Source organism: Biomphalaria glabrata, chromosome 12 (genome assembly GCF_947242115.1).
Source record: "Biomphalaria glabrata chromosome 12, xgBioGlab47.1, whole genome shotgun sequence".
NCBI lineage: Eukaryota > Metazoa > Mollusca > Gastropoda > Planorbidae > Biomphalaria > Biomphalaria glabrata.
Window position 1 is genome coordinate 29,374,941 of NC_074722.1, and position 26,013 is coordinate 29,400,953.

The 26,013-nt window shown below is 33.7% G+C and overlaps 1 protein-coding gene across 7 annotated transcripts in view; it reads right to left on the minus strand.

Moving 5' to 3' along the window:
* Nucleotides 1-26,013, minus strand: part of LOC106070907 (phosphorylase b kinase gamma catalytic chain, skeletal muscle/heart isoform-like) — a 34,594-nt gene that overhangs the window by 5,975 nt on the left and 2,606 nt on the right. The window contains exons 1-13 of one of the 7 annotated variants that reach the window (XM_056007246.1): nt 23,194-23,362; nt 18,647-19,774; nt 13,323-13,498; nt 13,066-13,120; nt 11,940-12,005; nt 10,165-10,237; nt 9,911-10,001; nt 9,583-9,673; nt 7,853-7,882; nt 7,332-7,455; nt 6,556-6,636; nt 1,450-1,524; nt 200-241 (exon numbers count right to left, since the gene is read on the minus strand). In XM_056007246.1, coding sequence (XP_055863221.1) covers nt 200-241; nt 1,450-1,524; nt 6,556-6,636; nt 7,332-7,455; nt 7,853-7,882; nt 9,583-9,673; nt 9,911-10,001; nt 10,165-10,237; nt 11,940-12,005; nt 13,066-13,120; nt 13,323-13,498; nt 18,647-19,575 — 1,833 coding nt within the window. In that variant the 5' untranslated portion in view covers nt 19,576-19,774; nt 23,194-23,362. Of the gene's footprint in view, nt 1-199; nt 242-1,449; nt 1,525-5,413; nt 5,447-6,555; nt 6,637-7,331; nt 7,456-7,852; nt 7,883-9,582; nt 9,674-9,910; nt 10,002-10,164; nt 10,238-11,939; nt 12,006-13,065; nt 13,121-13,322; nt 13,499-18,646; nt 19,893-23,175; nt 23,363-26,013 lie in introns of those variants that run through there. The other 6 variants (XM_056007244.1, XM_056007245.1, XM_056007243.1 and 3 more) reach the window with 6 other exon arrangements.

A 26,013-nucleotide genomic window follows, 5' to 3' on the forward strand; every position in this document is an offset into this window, starting at 1 on the left:
ATTATCAATAGTTAGTTAACTAATTGTTTAATTTTCTTACTTTTTTTTTTATTCTTGTGTTGTCAGGTAAAAGAAATAATTGTGCAGAATTTCAGCATAATCCGAGATTGGGTGTGGGAGAAATAACGTGTACAAACTTTTTACCAGACAGACAGACAGTGAGTTGATATAAGCATTGTAAAAAAGGGTTGAAACTTACTCTAAATTTTCTGCGTGCATCAAACTTCTTTTCATCTATAAACTGTGGACATGAAAGACAGGCATTTATCATCAATAAATACTAATGTTATTTTTTTATAACAAATTCTGAATCAAATTCTAATGATAATGGTTCAAAGATTATTATCAATGAAACAAAAACTTCCACAAGAAGATAATTTTGAGAGCTCTCACATATAAAATATAATTTAAGCTACGTTCTGTAACTCAATTGCTTCAATTCTATTTACTAATAAATGTTTTTACTATAGTAAAAATTTACCCTAATAAATATTTTCTTGTATAAACTAATAGCATTACAATGAAAATAATAATTTTTAATTAATTTGTAACTACAACAAAATAATTCTGGTGAGATAAACACAAAGTAATGTACAAATATCTGACTAAAGGTTTTGAATTCAAAACAACAAAGGAACATGAAATTTGACAAACTCAACCAATGTAGCAATAAAAAAAATGGTAGCATGTGTAAGTGATGAAGTGAACCCAAAAGAAATACAGAACTAAATGATGTGAGGCTTTACAGTTTATTTGTAAATCTCAAAAGAAATAATAAACAACAAAACTTAATTTCTTTTAGTTGAGTGACTAAAGTTTTAAGTTCATTTTGTCTTTGAGAATTGATTTAAACAACAAAATGAATCATGAGTTAAACAGTTGTGTAACTTTGATGCATTTTCGGTTAGATATAGACAGTTGTTGCTAAGAAAAATCAGAATGAATACAAAAAAACAAATGGTCATGTTTTTTTATTTTAAATGGACATAAAAAACTTAATTTGTTAAAAATTCTAAATTAAAAAATTTCTAATGTGAGTAAAAATATTTTATTTTTTAAATATACGAAAATTCTAAACAAATCGGATTACGTTTTTTGTAACTCTAATTAGTTATATCTAGAATTTAGTTTTGGGATTTTAAACATGTGCATCTGGGCCTGGAAATAATTTCAAATTCAGATAAGGAGAATCATTACAAACTCTTTGATCTGTAAAACATTTTTTTTCATGCAATTTTCCCTAAATAATAGTTTCAATAACATGTCAATACAATAATTCTTTTTAAATAAAAAAAAAAGCATTTTGAAAAGCTTCCAAAATGTTTAAACTAGAAATGAATGAAGATTAAGCCCCAAAGAAAAATTAACTAAAACTAAAATGAGACAAAGTGAAAGAAAGTAAATTGTAGGCAAAGAAGTAACAAGTGAAACAAATACTCCTGTCATTACTTTCATCATTCTGATTGTAGATTCAATGATTGAGTGTCTACAATATTTGATATATTCATCATAGGACTTGGCTTCCTTTAAATACACAATCACTGTCTTAGTTGTGTACAGAAATAACTTAAAATTTTATTTTTATTTTTAAAACGATACATTTCCCAGACAGACCGCTGAGACTTAACAACTGTGAAGTTGGAATCTACTCTATGCCATGTGTAGACTGGTGCGGACCCCATCCCTCACACCCCCTCCACCTAATGACGCCCCTGCTCCAAGATATATCTCGAGATTTTATTATTATCTTTTTCAATGTGTCTGCTTTTGCCAAGTTATAATTTTTCCAACTTGATTGTCACCCCAAAATGGTGTAGACCGGTGTGGACTGCACCCTCGCCCCCCCCCTCCCCCAATGACGCCACTGCTCCAAGATACATACTTCTTCCCAACAATTTCGATTAATATATTGGAGTAGACGTAATAAGAAATAAAAAATAAGGGGTCTGCATAACTTAACAGGTTTCCCATGTGAACAGAATAGGCTAATACACTATTAACCACTAGTAGGCCAACTAATCCTGATCATAATCGCTCTAGACTCTATTTACTTAATAGGTCTAGACTAGATCCAGAATATAGAATATATATAGAATCTAGATCTAGACAAGATCTAGATTTCTTGACTAGTTCTACATATGATATAGATCTAGATCTAGTTTAGATCTGGATCTAGAATCTAGATCTCAATTTAGAATCTAGACAAGGCATAGAAAATGTTTGTTTCGGATAATCCTTCAGAGTTGAAGATAGTTTACTTCCTAGTCCAAACATCCCGCAGGACGACGGGAGATGGGAGCGGTCAGGGTTTGAACCCGGGACCATCGATAAAACCAAACAACAGTCCAGCATACAAACCGCGCAACCAGGCAGCCATCCTAGACTAGGTCTAGACTCTAGATAAAGATCCTGAACTAAATCAATAGCCTAATCTAGACTAGAATCTAGACTAGATCTATAAATCTATAAATATAATCTAGATCTACTTGATCTAGGTCAATATTATGATCAGGATTAGTAGGCCTACTACTGGGTTACAGATTCACTGATACTACTGCATACATAATAAATAAATCTGCACCCCTAAGCTGTTAGAAGATAAACTATTTTCTTAATGGATTAATAAGACTTACTTCCCCTGAATTTTTTCATTGAAAAGTGGTGTAATTTTTTTTTTTAATTTGCTTACATATATAATTTAAAAAGTATGATGGTTCACTTTCAGAAAAGAAAAAAGTAGCTGTTGCATCAGAACTTTGAATGATCTAAAATATCAAGATGTCCGATTTTCATTTTCTCTTCTAGTTTCTGAGATCTAAATGGGACGGATGGACCGACAGGCCACACAAAACTAATAGCGTCTTTTCCCCTTTCAGGAGCAGCTAAAATAGTGTCTTTAATTGTAAGTGTAATATTCAGTTACTATCAACAAAATCTTTGATAGTCATCTGTGGTAGCAATTTATTAGCAACAAATTAAAAATTGATCAAACTACATACTGGGGTTTACCATAATCTCTACTTTTTTTTAACTATCTCTAAATCTACAATAGCAATAAATTTATACCTCAACATCATTTTTAACCTCTTTTGTTAATGAAATATGAAGAGCTTACTTATTTTTAGTTCAAAACACTTCTTTAGTCCTATCACTAAATGTAGTCTCAAAGCATTATAACTCTTTAGAAATCCAATCTAAGCTACACATAACTCTAAAACTATAAATACTTATGGATTGAAAGGCAAATACATGTCACAATTATTTTATACATATAAACAATTGTGAAAGACTGAATTAAATATGAGATCCAAATTAAAAAAAAAAATATATATTAAACTTGAATGAGAAGATCCATGTTTGCTAGATCTATTTCAGCAAACTTCTAGATTTCCAGTTTTACCAAGCACTAAGTTAGTATATTGAGTGAGATCCAATTTTTTTAAAAACTGTAATCAACTGGATCATTTACAATTAACACTACCTTCAATAAGCTATAATGAGATGATAGAAATATCTAATTTAAAAAAAAAAGCATTGAAGCAAGTCCAAACATACAGAAGTCCTTTCTACCCAGAATAAATTCTTTAAAACTTAATGTACAGAATAAACAAAGTTTAAAACAAGAGACATTTTATTTATTTCTTTAATGCTTCTGCAATGTGCTGAACAGCTTTAATGATTTGATTATTCCTAATAACACTAGTGAAATTTTCTTTCATTTTTCAATGTAAAATTTAATTATATAATCCCTCAGTAAGGTAGTTCCAGATAACAGGGCAGTAACCTCATGCATTACTCTTTAAGAAATTGCAATAGTTTCACAATAAGGTATTTCTAGACTAGTAAGGAAAATAGTTTTTTGTTTATTATAGCTACTTATATATATAATACTGAGTTTGGGTTAGTAGTTAATAGAGAAAAAAGGTTGTTAATTAAATCTTGCAAAGCTCTTTTGATAGTTTGTAAGATTCATAAAAAGAATTTTATTTTTTTTTGTAGTTAAAATCTATTAATTGGAAATAGTAACCATTACATTAAAACTTATCTTCAAAAGATTTTGTCAATCAGGACAATTTATAATATAGTATAAGATAAGATAAGATGTATTATTTACAATGTTTTTTAAGTTATATTACTATCTTTTTTTTCTATCAGAAAAGAGCTACATTTTTTTTTCATGTTGTTAGACCATAAGGCTGCATTGAGATCATGTTAGATATAAGGCTGCATTGACATCATGTTAAATATAAGGCAGCATTGACATCATCTTAGATATAAGGCTGCATTAACATCATCTTAGATATAAGGCTGCATTAACATCATCTTAGATATAAGGCTGCATTGACATCATCTTAGATATAAGGCTGCATTGACATCATCTTAGTTATAAGGCTGCATTAACATCATCTTAGATATAAGGCTGCATTGACATCATCTTAGATATAAGGCTGCATTAACATCATCTTAGATATAAGGCTGCATTGACATCATCTTAGATATAAGGCTGCATTAACATCATCTTAGATATAAGGCTGCATTGACATCATCTTAGATATAAGGCTGCATTGACATCATCTTAGATATAAGGCTGCATTGACATCATGTTAAAGCATAAGGCTGCATTGACAGAAGCACTAATATCTCATGAGATTTATTTATATGTCCTGCTGGTACAGACTACGAAGTAAACTGTTACATTAAGTACAAGATATGATTTTCATTGACTTTGTGAAAGAAAATATTTACTTTGTCACACAACTATCTGCATGGGTGCAAGACACACAAAAAAACTTAACTTGCAACAATAGCAAAGAACTAAAACTAATTGAATAATTGATTTTCTATGAAAAAATTTATTAATAAAAAAAAAAAATATTCTAAAATATTTTCCAATGGATATTTTATTTTGCTCATTAAGTTTAAATAACCTCATTACTTTCTTTTGCAAATTAACTTGAACATCGAATACTGAAAAAAACAAACTGCTACTTTTATCTTAACCCTCTAAGCCAGTGTTTCCCAAATTGTATTTCGCTGAACCCTAGTGTTCTGTGAGGCCTGAATAGGTGTACCACAAACTACTGGAATAATTAACTAGTAGACCACCAGATGAATTAATCTCTAAAAAATATAAGCAGTGTTCCATTAAATACTAAAAATGTGTGAAGTGTTCAGTGAAGAAAAAGGTTTGGGAAACACTGCTCTAAGCAGTATTACCAGCACCAATATAATAGTCCTAAATCATATGTATCTTTGACAAAGCAGATTAAAAAATAAACAAAACATTCCAGCTTAAAAGGGTTAACAAAAGGATTAGATTAGACAAAACAACCAGTTAGGTTAGTGCTGAGCTAAACTAGGCTAACAAAAAGGTGTGAGCTCCATAGCCATATAAGTAGTAGTGACTACGTACTATTGGGATGTTTTCAACCATCGCAATGTCCACCTGTGGACCACCCAAACAGTAGCATTGCAAAGAAAGAAAACAAAAAGGGCATGCATATTAATGGTATGGTTTAACACTTAAAACAATTACATCACATTTTTATTTTAACAACCTCAGGAAATAAATAATAGTAGTCCCTGCAATCTCTTTGTACAAAAATAAAATGTGACATTGCACTTGTCATACTGGCAGTATAGATATATACTAGACTCTACTTGATTTACTGACAAGTATGTAACAAAAGTAGTAAAAGTAAAACTAAAGTTCCCCTTTCAGACCTTGCAATCTATAGGACAGATGATGATAAGACCATCTATTTCTTTGGCCAACAGTTAACGAGCAGTGTGTCATGTGGCAAGCACAACGACTTTCCTTTCCTTAGCTGAATGTTAATTTGTTGAAGTACTGAAATGATATTTTAACTTTTAAGAGCAGGCATCCAGAAAAATGTCTGGCCAGAAGGGAGGATTCCTTTTTTTTTTTTTTTTTTTTTTTTTTTTTTTTTAGAAAAATGGTGCTTTTATCACTCTGTGGGCCTACAAATTAAAAATTGTGGTGAACTTTACATTTAGTTATTACTTTGTTAAGTTTACCAAAGCTAAACAAGTGAATTGGTACAAGCAGATTAAAATTGAGTTATGTGAACAAAATGTTTTAAAATCAGTGCAAGCTTTGGACTTGTTTCACAATTTATGTTTAAACAATAAAGCATTTGTTTAAAAGAAAGCAACGTTAGCAATTTGTACCCTTTGATTCTCCCAAATCCCTTTGCCTAAGAAGTAACGTAAAAAAAACTGTCACATTTAGATCGTAAAAATTGAGAGATTGAAACCACAGCACAGTTCATCTCAGATATAGAACATCTCGTCTAAACCCTCCAACATAAAAATCAGAACGAAGAAGAAAGTATTCCCCATCATATTCATAGAGCTAAAAATTTGAAAGTAGACCCTTTTGTTTTTTTAAATTAATTATGCAGATTGTATGCATGTAGATAAAAAAAAAACACACAATTTATCAACATGAACAAGTTCATGTTACTCTTGTGCCTATACAAATAAGATAATTGTAACATCTATTGTTGTTTGAAAGAGACCACCAAATCTTACCTGATTGTGAAAGAATGGATGACTAAGAGCCTCTTTAGCAGTCAGTCGCTGCTGAGGGTTGACTATCAACAGTTTCTGTATCTGTGAAATGATAAAGTGAGAACAACACAATAACACGCATGAATACAACAAATCAATCATTAAAAATATATTGATCAGAGATAAGTATTTTCTATTCTCACCAAGTGTTTTCAACTAATACTAATAAGTATCATGTAGGTCTATCAAGTTAATATTTATAACTAAGCTAAACAATTCAACCAATCATCGCCTATTTATAAAGCAGTTTTGTTTATTTCATTGTAATATATTTATTATATTTATAAGTCCACTTGAGCTAAGCATTTAAAATGCTTTTTTTCTTCAAGTTACACAAGATGTGAGTTGTGTTTTTCTTTTCACCCTAACTATCAGTTGACCAAATGAATCAATTAGAGAAAAGTTCATGGAAGATATTTTAGTAAGTTATCATTCTTAAACTTTAAGTTTGCTAGTTAAAAACTGTTTATGGCATTTGATTGAGCATACTCATTAATGGACGTGGAGGTTGAGAACCTATAAATTGAATCCTGAAATCATTCAAACATTTAAATTTGATTTTCAAACTGATTTACAAACTTCTTGATTCATTTCCTGACAGCATCCATTTTCTTTCAATTGAATTACATTCTCAAAAAACAAGTATAAATTATCAAAAGCTGTCAAATAAACTAGTTAAGTATCTTCTCTTATGTTCATTAAGCTTACTTATAGATGCACTATTCTAGGATAAATACCAAATTTTTAGGAGGCTCTGATATATCATCCCACTCTGGGCTGTTGAAAGTGTAGTCAGCGTTCATTATGGCCCTTAGCATCATCATTTGACGTCTGTTCCAAAATGGAGGAGCCCCACATAATCTGAAATTGTGACAAAATTATAATTAAGTGCCATGTCTAAAAAGATGGAAATAAGTGGTTAGCACAAACTAAATTCTTACTTGAAAAAATTAAACTTAGAATAGTTACTTCACAGTTGTATGAAGTATTTCCTTTACAATGTTTAATCAATTATAAATTGTCTTCATACTTCAGTTTCCAAAAAAACTTTAAAGAGAGAAAATACATTTTTTTAGAGTGTTCACAGTAATAAAAAGTGGAGTGAAGCATGTGAAGGACATACAGCCTATGTAAATCACAGTTCTTTAAAAAAATCCATGACCATTCGCTACATAATTATTATAAAACCATATCAATAATTTAAAACAATAATAATAAAGTGATTTTAATTTCAAACTGATTGGTAGAGTGTACTTACAGAGTATACATGATGACACCACAAGCCCACCTATTACAAAGAAAGGCAAAAAACAAACCTACATTAACAGTTCATTACTTCCTAAGAAACACACTTTTATGATTGCAAATTATTACATTACATTGAGCACTGAGAGTGATTCAGCCACAATTTCTTTTTGAACATACTTAAAAAAAAATAATTGATGGAATGAAATATAATGGTATAGGTGTAACTCTATAAAAAGATTCACCAATATGTGCATCTGCAAACTAATTTTTTTAATTACAAAATGTATTCTTTCTCTAGTTTTTGTATTTTAGTCTAACATTATGATAGCCCATCTTTGAGAACTCATTCACATTGAAATTGATAACATTTGTTATAATAAAAAAAAAAACCCAGAGACAAAACTCAGACCTACCTATCAAAAAAAGTCCAAATGTGTAACACTGATGGTCAAAATGTGTATTTTGGCACAAGAATGTGTAACTATTTTGTCAAATTTATTTTTTAATTAATACAGGCCATCAAATCTGTATCACAACTGCCACTAGTAAATTTAGAATCTAGATCTAGATAATCTATTAATCTAGATCTAGTAGTTGCAGAGAGACTGGATCTAAATCTAAATCTACCTAATACATTAATTTATATTAAGTTCTAATACTATAGTAATAGAGATCTGGTTTAAAGTCTAGATTCTAGATACCAGCAAAGACAAGTAGAACAATTATAGATGTATAAAGATCTTAATCTTAGCCTAAATTATATAAATTAGATCTAGATCTACTAGGATCTAGAGCTAGATCTTGTGGTTTTACTATTTAATTATTTAAATCTGAATCTATATACAATACATCTTCTAACTAGATTGTCTAGATTTAGAAACTTTAGAAAAGATTAGATGTCATGATTAGATCTAAAATCTAAATCTAGATCAATAGAGATGATATCTAGACTAGATTTATATAATCTAGATCTGGGCTCAAGAGTGTCGCCGCTGCTGTGGATTCGCTTCTAACGTAGGCCTAATCCAAACTTTTGTAGGCCTACCTTCATCTTTGATCTATTCTAAGAATCTAGATGTTATTGATGTAGATCATACTAAATTAGATCTAGAATGTAGAGAATTGTAACGTAATGTCTAGCTAGACTCTAGATCTATTCCTGTATAATAAGTAATCTAGATCTAGAATCCAGATCTATAATGTGTTTTGAATCGATAGCACTTTGATATTTTTTTCTATTAAAATGAATACAAGAATCAGGGATTCTTTTTTTACATTCGACATTTTAATGCTCCACCATAATTACACACTTACAAAAAAAAAAAAAAAAGTCATGTTGGTGTAGTAGCTAACTGAATGGTACCAACCCGCCACTCCCTCACTCACGCGTTCTTCATTTCTAGACTAAATCTAATTGCTATTAAAAGCCAATCAACTTATACATCTGGGCACAATGTGTTCACCCCATCTTTTCTGTTCTCCCCCCCCCCCCCAATTAGATGGCTTCGAGTGACCTCCGTGACTGCTCATAAGTTAGTCAAGAGAGGGGAAAAAAGTATACGAAATGCATAAGGTGACAGGTTAAATTCATATTTGCGTACTGACAGTCAATTTTTGAGAGATTTTGTATAACGAATACGCATTTTTGTGTAACGGTAGGCAGGTCTGCAAACACCATTATGCTGAGCGCAATTGAACTATACCTTTTTCACATACAGATAGACAAGACAATTTACTTACATATCCACCTCTTTGCCGTAGCCTGAAACATTCTCATACATTGAGTGGGCCAGAACTTCTGGGGCCAGATATCCTGGTGTACCACACAGCTCTATTATTAAGAGGATGTTTAGAACCAATTAGTATTTGATTAGAGGAAAAAAAAGGCAAACAAATTTCATAATTGTGTTCTGTTGAATCATGATGTGTAGCATTGTAAAATGAATTTTACTTGTATTATCATTTAAAATATTCTGTAAACATTAGCCTAGAATATGTTCCTTGTGTATCATCATTCACAATTTTGTTACAGAATGTAAAGCATGCAGTATGTTTTAATGTTACGTACCAACAAGTTCTTCCCCTGGCTCCACCACTGTGGCAAAACCAAAGTCTGAGACTTTGATATTTAAGTTGTCATCTAGTAAAATATTCTCTGGCTGTAGGATGAAATAAAAGCATGCAATAACATAATGATGACCTGTACACTAACAAGTGGCATGTACTCCAGAAGATATACTAACACTGAACTGCCATTAAAACATTATTTCCCAGATGTTTTTAAATAATGCCATATAACAAAACAACTACATCAGGGCTTACCTTCAGATCTCTATGTACAATGTTCTTGCTATGTATAAAATCTACTGCTTCTAAAAGTTGCCTCATAAATATTCTGAAATAATGAAACACATTTACTTAATATGAAAACCTCAAAAACTTCTTTAGCAGTCAAGACATGGTAAAAGAAATCTCCTTGCTAAAGCTTTCCTAATTTGTTAATATTTTTATTTTTAGAAAATTCAACTTCACTAATATTTTTATTTTTAGAAAACTCAACTTCACTAATATTTTTATTTTTAGAAAATTCAACTTCACTAATATTTTTATTTTTAGAAAACTCAACTTCACTAATATTTTTATTTTTAGAAAACTCAACTTCACTAATATTTTTATTTTTAGAAAACTCAACTTCACTAATATTTTTATTTTTAGAAAACTCAACTTCACTAATATTTTTACAAAATTCAACATGTAGTCTGTTAAGAAAACACAAAAAAGAAATCATTTTGATATAATCAAAAAATATTTATTAATATTTTAAGTGTTTAAACAGAACAAGTCACAGTGGGATGTTGCAAGCCATGATCCGGAAGATGAAAATTGTCTTATTGGAGTGGTTATAACTTCAGTTCATCTTCACAGGCATGACATGTGTATTATACTATTATCCTTTTACTCAAATAGATAAAGTTCAAATTGACATACAAGTGGTACTAATATGTTTTTTTTCTAACTACAACAAATCTTCCTTCACAGTGTCTCATAACAAATTCAGCTAACAGACAGAAGGGCACAGAAGATGTAACTTGTTCATAAGATTTCACCCTAGAATCAAAAGCTTAGATCTAGTAGCTTAAAGTCTCTTTGATGTTTGTTAATGGGCTCAATGTCAGTCAGTACAGGTAATAATACATGCAAGGCTGTGCATGCAGCTGAAATGTCAACAACCTAGTAGCTCTGACATTTCAAACACACTTGGGAGTCTGCACATTTCACTTGAATGCCAGCCCTCCTCCACCCTACCCCACACCCCAAAAAAAAAAAACATTATTTGTTCTTGGTACACACAGACATCAGGTCTGAATATTTGCTCAAACAGTTTTAGGACGTGACAGAAGATCTGTACTCAAATGAAACAAAGCAAGTAAAGAGAATCAACCAGATCAGGGTTAAAAGATGTAGAGACAACAAAGCATACAAAAGAAAAATAAATACTGCAGAAAACTGTTTATGGTATTGAACAAGTTTGAGAAGCAATGTTCTTGGGTCTGACCCCTCAACTCAAGAAAAAATTAAGAAACTGGAACAGACACAAAATAGAGCAGTGAGATTCATAACAACCGAATATTCACATTTGACTAGAGTAACACCTTTAGTAAAATCACTAAATTTAGAAAGCCTTCAGGACAGAAGACTCAAAAGTAAAGTAGCAATTATACATAAAACACTGAACCATAATCTTCAAATACAAAAACAAAATTTAATAACATACACTGAAAGACACAATAATATAGGCACATTCCTCGTCCCATATCCTAGGACAAATTTGTACGAATACTCCTTCTTCTCTAGTGCTATTAGAGCATGGAATGGGTTGCCTGAGCTAGCCAGGAAAACCAGTGATTTGGCAGAATTTAGGTCATTGGTTAATATGCATGCCTAAATGCATGACGCGTAGGACATAATCATCTTCTTTTTTGAAGTAACATCTGTATTATATAAGATAAGATGAATGACTGTAGAAAAAAAACGTTTTGCTTGGAATAGCCCATTTAAAAAAAAACTGTTTATGAAGTACACTAGCACTGACTAACCTGGTTCTTTTCTCTGATAAAGACACTACAGAAGTCAAATAGTCAAACAGTTCACCTTTCTTACATCTGTAATGAAAATAGTTTCAGAATTACATCATTGGCTAAGACTTAAGACAGAAATTCCCTTTAATTCCCTGTAATTTTGTTCTTAATTAATTCATAATAATCAAATCGTGAGCTGTAGTATTTTAGTGATTATTTCCCTTAGACCAACCTCGTTCAACTGACCCACATTTAGCGAGTGATGTGGATACAAAGGAAGTCCAGATAAACTTTGCGAACTCATTTTCACCCAAATACTGGTACTACGTCATACTCTTAGGCCTATGTGACTAATCCAACCTTCAAATTCGGTTTTTGTTTCTTCTATTATTAAAAAAAAAAACTGGTCTCTATTTGCAAGCAGTGGTTTGTTTGTTTTATAAAGCAAAGATCAAGCGTATACATTGTATATTTCAACGATGTTTTCGTTTCAATGTTCGGGAAGAACGACTCTGGTATGCATATGAAATTACGCACACCTACTTCCCAGCCAATAGAACACTGCCGCCTGGGGTCACGGTGCCTTACTTTTTGGTGGTACGGGAAGGTCATATTGTGACTTATATGTGTGTTAGTAGAGCACCTGAATTATTGCCCCTCTCAGCTGACGACTTAGCGGTAAGCAAAAGCCAGAAGAGAGAAACAAGCGTAGATGTACAAAGCGAGAATACAAAAGCTTTAACGTTTGTTTTCTAATTCCTCTATTCTACGTTCAATTTATTTATTAATACATAAAAAGGGGGAGATGGGGGTAAGCCAGGATGTTAATGAATTCAGACAATCTAATCACAGGGGTCGGGTCGGTACCCAGTAGCTTCTATACCACATGTTGCTGGCTTGATTACATCAGCAGAATAAAAAATGGTGATATTTTGGTGGTGGTGCCCGATCTTTATTTACTAAACTAATTAGTACGCACGCAAATAGAGGGAGAGAGGGACTTCCGGTAGTTTGTTGTGTTGTTTTCCTGCGCCGACGTAAACAAACCCAAATAGAATGTGATCAGTTTGTTTTTCAACCCTAGGCACACTATAACAACAAAATGGTTTGGTTCAGGAAATCAATAATGCCAAGGCCTACTTACATCTCAAAGACTAGAAAAATAAATGTTGGGGTCTCGAAGACATCGTGGAGTTCAACTGAAAACAATATTACAAATAAGTCAATCTACATAGAAATATACAGATCAACAAAACAATAGGCATAGACATAGATCAACACAACAGAATTCTGTAAGGTAAACCCCGCTCTCCAGCCTACTCCCAACTTAGTAACAATGCCCTACCCCCAGAACCCCATACAAAAACAAAAGATAAAGAATTCGGTCACAGAAGTACTTACTGATGTTGGGGTGGCCGCCGCACATGCGCAGTATCCGTATTTCCCTGTAGGTGTCCTTTTTGGTCTGCTCCACCTGGGACGACTCCCCCTTCTCGCCGCTGATATCTATGATCTTGACGGCGAACTCTTGACCGGTGGTCTTCTCCACCACCCTGCGCACCGTACTGCTGATCCCCCTGTAACAAGGACAAACACACACACATAACATCGCGTGATTAGTGACCTTGGGGGAATAGCCATTCGCATTGTGCTATCAGTGCTGACTAATAGTGTACTCAATGACATGGACCAACATACACACTCATTTTTTTGTGTGCGTGACGTTGGACACAGCAAGCAATGTGACATTACAGAATCAATATGATAATACAGAGAATTAGATAGTCTGGATTTACTGGCTATACAATTAATGAAAAATGGCCAATTACTAGTTGGCAGGGATCAAATTGCTTTCTCAAGTCATAATTAATGTCCCAGACTTTTGTGATGGCCTTAAAGAGGCTACACTGTCCACACTTTCAGGTTTAAAAGGACGAGGTGGCAATGGTGTCACTATCAGTGAAGCTTGGTAAGAACAAACTAGGGTTTCCAAAAGCTCCAAACATCAATGAAAACAACAATAACAAGTACATTTAAATGAGCGAGGCAAGGACTAGGTATACAGATATTAAATTGCATGCTGGATGTGCAGCTCCAAAGTGGACTTCAGTACACAATAACAGAAATCTAAGAATTATACAACAAAAACAAAAGCCTCAATCGATAAACTCGGCTGTCGCCCCTCCCCCCAAATCCCACAAGCAATATATAGCTGTACCAGCGAAATGTTTTAGACATGATGTATGACGCGTTATGGTCACAGGTTTAAAATGTGCTAAATGCATCTATCTCGAACAGTCGCCTACATGGTAGATAATTCAAATCCTTCTAACAAATGAATCTGAAAGATATAATCAGGAAGAGTATCGTTGACTATGACTTCACTCCTAGAACGACTATGGTACAACACTTTTTCATGAGACTGTTCTCGAAAAGCATTCCCGTCCACATATAACGCATGTTAAGGTGGCATTCGCTTTGGTGGTAGAGGAGCAAGCTATTTTTCGTTTGGCACGCTTTTTTTTGCATTTAATTCTTTACTACGTACAGAAATACTTTACGATCCTTTCGTGTAGCGAAGTCTTACAAAATATCATAAAAATTCTATTTCCTAAATAGATCACGCTCAATAGCAAGAATTACCAAATGATTCTATCTATCTACGAGAATTGTTGAACTCAAAGTAATTCTTCATTAGTTTGATGCGCGAGAAGCTTCTTTCACCAGATTCCATAATTACGGGTAATGCCGTTTTTTTTTAATCGCGCGTAGGATTGGCGTTTTCCATATTGAATGACACCCCAAAATGACAATTTGTGTCTATATATTTCAGGAGATTTGTATGATTTTCAATAGATTTTAATAATTTTAGGAGATATCAAGGACTTTTTCGTATATTTTGCAATTTTGGTAGATTTCCAGGAAATCTGTTATAAGTTATAAAATGGTTTAATTTAATAATTACACCAAGATTTAGCGGGGGTCCAATAAAAGTTATTTCCAGGAAATCTGTTATAAGTTATAAAATGGTTTAATTTAATAATTACACCAAGATTTAGCGGGGGTCCAATAAAAGTGTGGGGCCCACTCGGGTCGCACAGGTTGCAGCGCAAAATAGCAACTTATGTTACGCCGTGGGTCGACTAGTATTTATTACAATTTTCGAGAAGGTATTCAACTCCCATTCCTTCGTTTTCAGTACCACATATTTTTTTTTTGATCTTCAGAACGAAAGAAAAATTAAAAACCGTTTGTATTAAAAAAAAAAAAAAGGTTCCATACACAAATTAATAAGCATACACACACATAATAAAAACAAACAAAACAATTTTTTCCCTAACTTAGTGAAATTTGAAGATCTGCATTTCGCCTGTATATATTTTTTTGTTACTGTTATTATGCTATTATGATGGTTTTAACCTACATTTCGAGCCACTTGTTATAATCCCCAGACTCCTATTTTAGCACCTTTGAACTATGCTGACCTAATTTCCATACCCTTTACTCAGTGTGTAGTCTCAAGAGTCATTACGTAATTTTTACGACCAAGTTCACATCTACCCTTTAAGTGGGAGCGCCTAGGCCTAGAGGGAGGAGGGCTAAGCGCTTTGTGCATGTTACTTAGGGGTTTCAACGAGACCAATCGTTGTTATCGCCATTTCTATAGGTCTCGGTTTATATATGGTTAATAAACTAATAATTGTATTTATTTATTATTCATATAATAGTAATTATATCCAAATATATAGAGTTTTCTCTCTTTATATTAATAAAAAATGGGTAATCCTTTTTGGAAAATCTAGTTTGCGAGTGTCAGTATTTGTTTTAAAATATTTTTTTTTTGGAAAATTGGTCTCTTATAAACACTTATTCTACTAATAGCAGAGGAAAATCTGTAAAGTTCTTACTGTGAGGATTATCTTGACAGTTCTTTATAAAACCATGAATCAGGCTCCCTTACAAAGGCGACCACTTCAAAAGAAATGAGGTCTACATCAACATATTTACCGCCCCACCCCTCCCCTTGAAAAAGTACGCCTCCCCTTCCACAAGCATATCTTAAGGGTTATGGTAGATGGGGAGCTTTATAGTTGAAGTTGGTGGTGGGGGCTGAAACGGTAACATTTACTACCCTACTTTTAAACTTGACTTAACATTTACTAAGGATTTATAAGTTGCTGAATTTTAAATTATACATTACAGACGAGTGACGACATAATATATAAACAAATATTTGTATAATAATAACAATTAATCTAAAGGATTGGTGGTGGAGATGAAGCACTAAGCGGGGAATCATCTCTACCTGCCCTGAATCATGTGACGTATAGATTATATAATGTAATTTTTCACCGCATTCTCATGACTGTTTTTTTTTATTGTTGTTTTTGTTTTGTCAGCTTTTGTATCAAGAAAGTGCCGTTAAAATAGTTATTTTGACAACGTCGCCAATAGCTTAAGGGTAACACATTCATTAGAAACGATTATTATCTTCAGAATTAGGGTCGCTATTAAAAAGTGCCTAATTTTTCGCCTTGTAAAAAACTGCCCGATTTACAGGTGCCTACATTTCCAGACACAATTTTCGGGATACGATTGTCCTCTATCAGGCGGACATGACCAAGCCAGCACAGGAGGCGTTGTCTGGATTGTAAAGCTTATTGTTTTCCCAAACTCTTGGTCAGAGTCTAGTGAAGGTAGACGCACCTTCCCTATCATCCATATAGACAAATGTCTTAAAGTTAAAGACGCCTTCATGCTAGTTGTTTCACCCGTACGATTATACACGTTCATGCTGAATACAAATCTTTGGCCTGTTTCCCCCATATTTCAAATGTTGAACTTTCACAACAAACCGAAGACACTCTTATGAAAACTTCTCTTGGTGCAAGTCTCTAAAGTTGACACATTTCTGAATAGGACATTGTAGTTTATAGAGCAGGACCACAGACTGGCAGGAAATAACTTAGATCCACTCAGTTCACTAACACTCAGACGACGACCTATAGAGGGGAATGCAGTGAAGCACATATTTCCCTTGTTTGAGATACCAAACAAAATAAACTAATTACCAATAGTTAACTAATTGTTTTTTTTAATCGATTCTTGTGTTGTCAGGTAAAAGAAATAATGTAACAATTTTCAGCTTGATCCGAGATTGAGTGTGAGAAACATAACGTGTACAAACGTTTTACCAGACAAAAAGAGTGAATTGATTAAAGATTTGTAAACACTGACACGAAAGTTGGTTTCAAATATAGATCTAGATTTACTATTTACAAAGGAGAAAACATAACCAAAACTATTAATAACTCAATCAGGAGTGACAGCTAAAGATCAACTAGAGGACTATGTGAGGAATGTTGTGTGCCTGGTGTCCTGTTGTTGTTTTACACGAAATTCTAATGACAACAAAGGATATATGGAAACCTCCCCATAATGTACACATGAGCCTTATGTATTTAAAGAAACTCTTGAGATTGGGCGATAAAAAGAAACAGTAACCCTAGATCTAAGTTTTCCTATAAATCCCTACAACATTCCCTTCCTCCTTACTCAACCGCGGTTCTTACATTATTCAATCCATGGATCTGAAAGCATACCCCGAGAGCTCTAGTGTGACTGTAAAAAACTAAAGTCTACTGCTGGGCACAGAATGGGACCCAGTGACGCGGACAGCACTGACGGGAAGCAGGTCACGTCAACCTTGAATGCCATGAACCGAAACAAAACTTACTCGTTTGTGTCGCCCTCCCCCCTCCCCAACATTATGCTTTGTTACTCAAGATGTTTGTATGAACCACAAGACACCATAACATGCACATCTTTAGTATTCTTTAGGGTTAAAAATGTAAATATATATAAAAAAAAAAAAAAAGCCAGTTTAACTTTCAATGTTGCCAAGCAATAGAAAAAAAACTATTTGTAGACTTTAGTTGGGAGTGTTTGAAGAATGAGGCCAATGTTAGATGTCAATACGTCACAGTGTTAATTGTGTCGATACAGGATCCTAACGAGAGACATCCATGTTTTTAATACACACTAATGGTCGTGGGAGAGTGTCTACATTCGTGTGTTTATTGACCCAGCTGGACCATGAATTATAGATGGACAACTTAAGTTTCAATTTGTTAAGCGGATCCTGGTATCAGATTCTTTGCTCTATACGCTTTAGATTGCATGAGCTGGTCTTCATAACACTATACAAGTGACTTAGACCATTCCAATAACGGGAGCATATTTCATTTAGACTATAGTAAATGAATAAGAATGAAAAGGTTCTAAGCCGAAGTTGTTTGAATATATTCAATCAAGTTAACATAGTGAAGTGAGCTAAGTCTAAAAATACACCTTTCAACTCCATAAACCTGAAGGGGCCATGTAAACTGTTCAGCAAACAAAATGTAAAGTGATACAATTAAGTCACTTTTTTTTTTTTTGCTTGAAACAAAAAAGCGAGGAATCTAATAAAATGTAAAAAGAATGAGAGAGGTGTCATTTAATCCGAGAATTGACAAAGGTTCAACATTGCTGGATTACCTGACATATAAGAGTGGCATACACTGCTGCTGACGTATTCTATTTCAGTTATTTTTTAAAGTCTAACTGGAAAAAAAAAAGGGGGGGGGCGGCTGTTTTGTGCTTTGTGTTACAAATACTACAAATGATACAACGACTCTTTTAGAACAACTTAGTGGCAGTGAGGCAAAGGTGTAAAGACTTACTTTCCAAGCACTTCCTTGATTTCATAACTCCTCAGATGTAAGGAATATACAACATCAGCAGACAAGTCTTCATTCACGTGATCAAAGTCATGAAGCTCGTAGTAAAAATCCAAAGGGAGCGGAGGCGGCAGGTCATTGGATATCATGCGGCTATCGCCATCTTTGTCTTTGGTCATTGACCTGCTGCCAGTTTTATTCTGGGACCACCTTTTGTGTCCGCGCATGTTAGCAGAGCCTGCACGGTGCTGCTTTGTGGGGCTCGCAGCTGCAGATTTGTGGAGTGGACTGCTTTCATGAGAGACTAGATTATGGCTGGTGTGGTCACCATGGCCCCTGTCAGGACCAACATTCTGGACGTGTCCCACACTTAGAGATTTGTTCTGGAATGTGGCAGTGGAAGAAACGTGATTTGACTTCTGCTCAAACTGCGAACTGAACTGACCAGACTCATGCCTATGTACCGAGTCAGATCTGGGCTCAGATTCTGAAAGACTATTCAGGTTAACGTCACACTGGGAACACCGCTGTGCACTTATTCCCTGCCGAGACGTGGATGTGTCTGCAATGTCTGTTGATTGGTGGGGATGTCTCGCGCCAAGATTGGCATCGAGGGAAGAAGGAACAGGAATCTCTCGGTTGGGGTTTTGTAACTCCTTGTTAGAAACATTTGGATCATCGTGGGAAAGACTTGTGGCATTATCTTGGCAGTCCCGTGAAACCTTTGTGTCTTCGTGGTTTGAGTTATGCTGAGATGTTTCGGGATGGCATGTTCCGGTATTGTCAAATGACTGCGTAATGATGTCATTGTGAGAGACTGTCGGCGACTGAAGCACTATATTTGTATTCAACTGCTGACATCTGTCACACAGTCTGAGATCAGCGTTTAAAACAATGTTGATGTTATCATCAACTAAACACTCCACCGACATCTTCCAAATTGTCACACAGTGAAACTATCCTCTTGCGCGATTTCTTTATTTCATCCTCTTCATTGTTACACCTTGTCTTTGACAGTAATGACTAGTTGGAACATTTGCCGACAACCAAGATAGACGCAGTCTCTAGTATCCAAATTCAACGTGATATTCAACTTTTGTGAATTAGTAGTTTAAAACAAAATCCATGCGCCTTGAATAGAATGGAACCTTCAACAAATCATACGTGATAACCATAAATCGACAAATCGTATAAACACTATAAGAATAGAGCGGACCACGGATTCAACTTATCAAACTTCATTCTCACACATCCTCTAAATACCACATATCATTGAGTTGGGCTACTCTACTGTGACGGTGGAAAGCGTCTAGCCTATGTGAGTTCTCTTCCCATGACTATATTCTAAACACATTTGAAGTCTCGACACTTAGTCACGAGTCTAAGGTCAGCACGGTTTAATTGTTTTCATAGTATCATAGTTCTTTACATCCTAACAATACCATATACAAAGATGACACTTCGTCTACTCGATCAATGGTTGGATCTATAGTTAACAGTAAAGGGTGTGGGTGTCGAGAGCATTAGGATTGTCACATCTACACCGCTAGTCCAATTCGGAGAAGTCGGGGAGTGGCGGATACAAAGGACAATACTACTACTCATAATACATAGAATTAAAACTTTAGTAACGTAGCGTACCTACATCTACCAATTTATGCAGTTGATAGTTTAATTAGTTACGATAATTGTATCAAAATTACGGCGAGCAAAGATTCTCGCATATGGATGCGCGGTGGTAATGTGCTTGGCTTCCAAACCGAGGGATCCCACAGAAACACATGGTCATAATAGCACCTGCCCCATAGATCGTAATGTCGGAAAGGGGAACAGAATCTTTTTTTTTTCAATATACATATACCGGTTATACATATATATATATATATATAACTAAAACTGCCAACGTCTCTAATGACCAACTGACTAACAACCATCTGTAATTTTCCCCATTCGCTGACTACCTACACCACTTAAACTTACAATGTTAAATCTTTGGGAAAGCTAACAGCTTCCAAGAAGGACACCGGCCCTCCCTTGAGCCTGAATGCTGGAAAAAGGTCGATTCTAGAACTACATATCTATGAATTCCCTTTCGTTTTCTCCTCTTGTGCTCTACTGAATGGTGCGTCACATCCATGACAGTGGCATGCTAAGTGATAGTCAGCCTAATTGTGTTGATGCTAACCCCTCGTGTGCAAAGCATAATTTACCATTAAGGGAAGTTTGTATTTCTTTTTCTTCTACCAGTACACTATAACCGAAAACCGTTGTTTTCTTGTACTGTAGTTGTTTTTTTTTAACTGCATAACATAAAAATGTTGGAATAATCTACACAGTTTTAGCAATTCTACACACATTTTCGTTATTCATACCAGCTATTATCTATGATTCAAATGTAGTCCGACTCATCACAGACTACGCTAGATTATTTACTCAACACTTGGGAAGCGTGGTCGAGAGGCCAAATGCCTTGGCTTGACTACCTAGAAGGGGGCTCGAGGTTCGACTTCCGACTCGGGCAGAGTTGTGTTTACTGAGCGCCTAAAGGCAGCACGGAAAACCAACTCCCACTGAGTCCTACCCCCTCCCCCCTTCCAGCACGGAAAACCAACTTCTACCCCCTCCTTTTGGTCCACAAAAGAGATTGGATCAGAAGCGCTCTGAGCATGCTATAAGCATGAATGTAGCGCTATATAAAAGCTATAATAATAATAATAATAACACCACTTGATTCGCCATCTCCAGTCAAAGAACGTCTCTATTAAGCCTCACCAGAAAAGTCAAACACTGTATAAATTTATGATATAGTGCTGCAATAGTAATAAGAGAGTATCCGCTAATAAACAATAGACAAACCTATATAAATATATAGTCAGTTGGCCTACTTTATGTTTAACAGGGTACAAAACGTAGGCCTACGGACTACCAAAGATTATTTAAATCTTCTAACAATTACTCGTTCTTTATCATTAACAAGGACGATTCTTTACTTGACGTCGATGGCCAGAGAAGTCGTACTAAACCACACATAAAATCGATACCAGAATATTAGACATTCACGGATCGAATTCTCTTGGAAAGGCTACAAATGAAGCGGTCAACGGAAGACAACAGGCAGACACGGCGAAGTCGGTGTGCCAATGGACTACACAGGTTGATCCACTAAACAACACATCCCGTCAGCAAGCACGAGTGCAGGCTATGTAGGCATTGCAATATACTATATAAAGAAAGCATCTTCAAGTCCGGATTAGTGTGTTTAAGATCTAAAAAAAAAAAAACTCCAGTTTGATAGTAAGCTACTTTAAAAATGAACGAATGAAACAACAACAAAAAAAAATTAAGACAAGAATTCTATTTTTAGACATGACTGAACTGTCACTAACTAGACCTACTCGGGAGTCAGAATGTCTACTGAATATTATTTTTAAACAAATATACTTATATAGATGTCAGTTTCAAACCATCGTTAAGATATAGATATCTAGAAGAAATTTAATTACTAATCCTAGTAAATCTACAGTCTATAAGTCTATAGATTCAAACTCAATGCAGGTCCAGAGTATTGAAAAGAAGATTTAGAAGATATAGAATTATAGTGGCAAAGAATATAGTCCCGTTTATTTTAAGGCATAATAAGAAACTAGATGCCATGTAAGTCTAGGCAAACAATAAACATGTTGATACTTTTAATGTATTTAACGAATACACATTTCCGACTTTGAATGGAATTTGTGAACTCTGTATGAAGTGTATGGAGAGTCGGAATGTATAGATTTATATAGATCTACAATCTACAACTCGATCAAGTCTAGTCAGTCTAATGTGACTGTTTACGTTCCAATGAACCAGAAAATCGATATTAGATCTATAGATCTCTATATAGATTTGTAATAGACCTAGTTAGACCTAGTATAATTCTGTATAGAACGACTGAGTTGTGAGTCTTAGACTTAGAGATTAGGTAGTTAAATCGGTATTACTATTACTCAGTATGACTTGGACTTAGATTATTCTATTTGATCCATTAACTGATTTACATCAAGCTCTAACCGTCTAACGTATTGATGGTGTCCTATGGCATGGCTATATTATTATTAGTATATTATAATAATTATATGATATATCTATTTAAATCTATTATCGGCAGAATATCACGCACACTTATTTCATTTTCATGTCATAATGATTTTGAATAATTGAATAAATGTAGATCTACTACAGAGTATGAATACTGATTCCGAATAGGTTTAATTGGGTTTATTAAAACTTGTTAACACATTTAAAAAATTAAATCGTAGATCTAGAATATAAATGATTCAAGAATCTAATCAATCTAAAAGACTATATAATAATAATCCAATTCTAATCATACTAGTAACTAGATCTAGTCAATCTAGTCTACGTAAGCCTAGGGCCTAGACCTACTAGATAGATCTAGATCACAATACTAAGAAAACAAATTCACGTCTAGTCTACTATATCTGACAATAATAATTAGATCATCTAATCACAAATTCCTTAAAACGAACTCATAAAATCTAAATCACATGGTTGAAAAATCCAAACAGGATCAGTCCACATTGAACACACTCCTGTACGGCACTGACATGAGGCTATACAACACGGGCTACTAGGAGTGTCGTCTGGTCAACTCGCGTGCTAAAAAAAAAAACCTACACGCGCAGGTCGTGTATTGATAGGGAGAAAAAAAAAAACGCTGCATAACAACTAAGCCAAGCACTAGGCGAACGAGACGAAGTTTCATCATCACCCGTGACCCAGATATTTACCTCCCCGCCCGCGCACCATTAACATGGCTAGGCAAACACAGCGCGCAAAAAAAAAAAAAAAAGTACATACAAAGAGTAACTCTATAATCTACATGTATTTTTTAAAAAATCGGTCCAGGTCTAAGATCTAAGTAAATTGTGTGCTACAGGTATAGATCTACAATTTTATGATAAAAGGACATGTTTTAATAATAAAAAAAAACAACTAATGTGCATTAACAGAAGTAAAAAAAAAAAAAAAATCGAACTTCACACACTGAGATAGAAGATCTATATTACGCATACGAGGGGCTGTATAATTATTGTTTTTACATCATGTATCAACGACAATCCATCATTTCTAGAGTCATTCAAGTGTCCCATACTTTCAGAGATATAATTTAAAATACTAATAATACATAAACGTTTATATTTTTGTGTAATGTTTGTTCTAACCGTAGATTAGAGCTCGAACCTGCTACGTAACAACACTGAAACTTATTTGAGCAGTCCTTAATTCTTCTTTGAAAGATTAGATTGTTAAGATGATAATTAGGGACATTTCACTGCTTGTTAAAAAAAAAAGGGGGGGGGGGTGAGTAAGTTATAGAATTAGTAAGAAATATTTGGATGTATATATCTTGTAATTGAATAATGTCCTGCACGATTTTAGGTCTGTGTCTAGGAATAAGATAAGTACTGTATGTAGACTGTAAAGCAGCATGCAATAGAAAAGATATGAACTTACAAATAGTTCCAAAAGCAATCATCATATACAGGGGTGGACTGAATGTCAAAATCGGCCCAGGCATTTCTAGAAGTACAGCCCATAAAATGTATATCATATGATAATAGGCCTATCTGTTCTCAAAATCATTATGTTATTTTTTTATAATGCATAGATAACTGTATGCATGCCCTATATCTTTATAAGAAATATAGGCCTATTGTTGCTTTTTAATGGCTATGTTTGTAGGCCCTAAAAGGATGAAGCCTACTAATAGCACTGTAAGCTATTACATTATTTTTGAAAAATGTGTTAGATTAAATTAGTATTACACTGTAGTCTGTATAAGATTTTTTTTAGCATGGCGCTCATATAGCCCCATATATATAAGAATATTATAAAACCTTTAACAATTTAATGCGTAGTGGCATTCATGAGGCCCTTTAGGCCAATTTGAGTACCAGCCCACCGGGCATTAGCCCAAATGCCCATATAGCCAGTCCGCCCCTGATCATATATGAGACAATATAAGAACATAAGCATTACATTTTATGTTATGTGGTAAAACTTTTTTTTTTACTCTAACATCCGTATAATATAAGAAAATTAGGAATATTTAACTGAGAGACAAGTGGAATTAGTAATACCAACCTACATGATACCTTAACATTTAACACCCCACATGGTGAGTTATAGTTTAACATCCACAGGTATAGCTACTGTTTAACAACCCATAACATCCTCATGTTTAGTTACTGTTAAACATCCACATTGTTAGCTGTTGCTTAACATCCACACTATTTCAAATATTTCAGAAGATATGGTGTCATAAAAATCAAAAAGAGCATTTTATTTTTTATGTTGTTAATTAGAAACATATCAATAGTGTCTAATCAATGATTTCCTTTTCAAATTTACGAACACCAAAAATTCTATAATGAACTGGCCCATGGAAGTTGATTGTAAGTTATTATACCTAATGAGAACAAGAACTAGTTTTAATAGTCTTTTTTTTTTTAATTTATTTTTTGTTACCTTTACTACTGTTTCTAGCCTTATGTTTAATTCATATTTTCTATATTCATTAAAAAAAAAAAAAAGAAATATTAAGTAAACTCTTTCTACTAGATAACTTAAAGACAATATTTCGTAAACTTTAGGTAACTGACATAAAAAAAATGTTTTCCTATTTTCAGTTTTATAGTTTGTTTCTTTTTTTTCAGTGTTTCTTCTAGCTATTATCTTTTTTAGATTTTAATACATGATTAAATCTTTATGTTTCAAAAAAATGTAAAATATTTATTCATTTATTCTCCAAAGAATATTGCTATTTCCACATGTGTCCAGAAACTAGATTTTATAAATGTAATTTTAAAGTTGTTTTTTTTATATAGGAGTACTGTTCTTGTTTTTTTTCTACTCAAGAGAATTCAATTAATAGCAATCAAAAGTTAACTTATTTATTATAAACAAGTGTAATACTACAGTGTCAGCTGCAAGAAATTATAAACAAAGTACAATATGTTTAAAACTTTCAATGTGATAATTGTGTGCAGCACAGCAACGAACATTTCAAAGTCATTCATCTCCAAAAATTTTGAAAAAACATCTCAACGTTTTTCTTTCTTTCTTTTTTTTTTTGTTCATTTTGCTCTAATGCAAGCCACAAGATAATTAAAAACTTTACAGGTCTATGACTTAAAAAAAATAAATAAATAAATTTAAAAAAACTCTTCTAAGGGGAAGAACACCATAGTTGCAACTATATATTTAAATAATGTAGAAGTTATTTCCCTTTTTGCAGAATAAATTAAATATTAATTGACTAATTGTTTGTGTTTTTTAAATTGACTTATGTTTTGTTACAATAA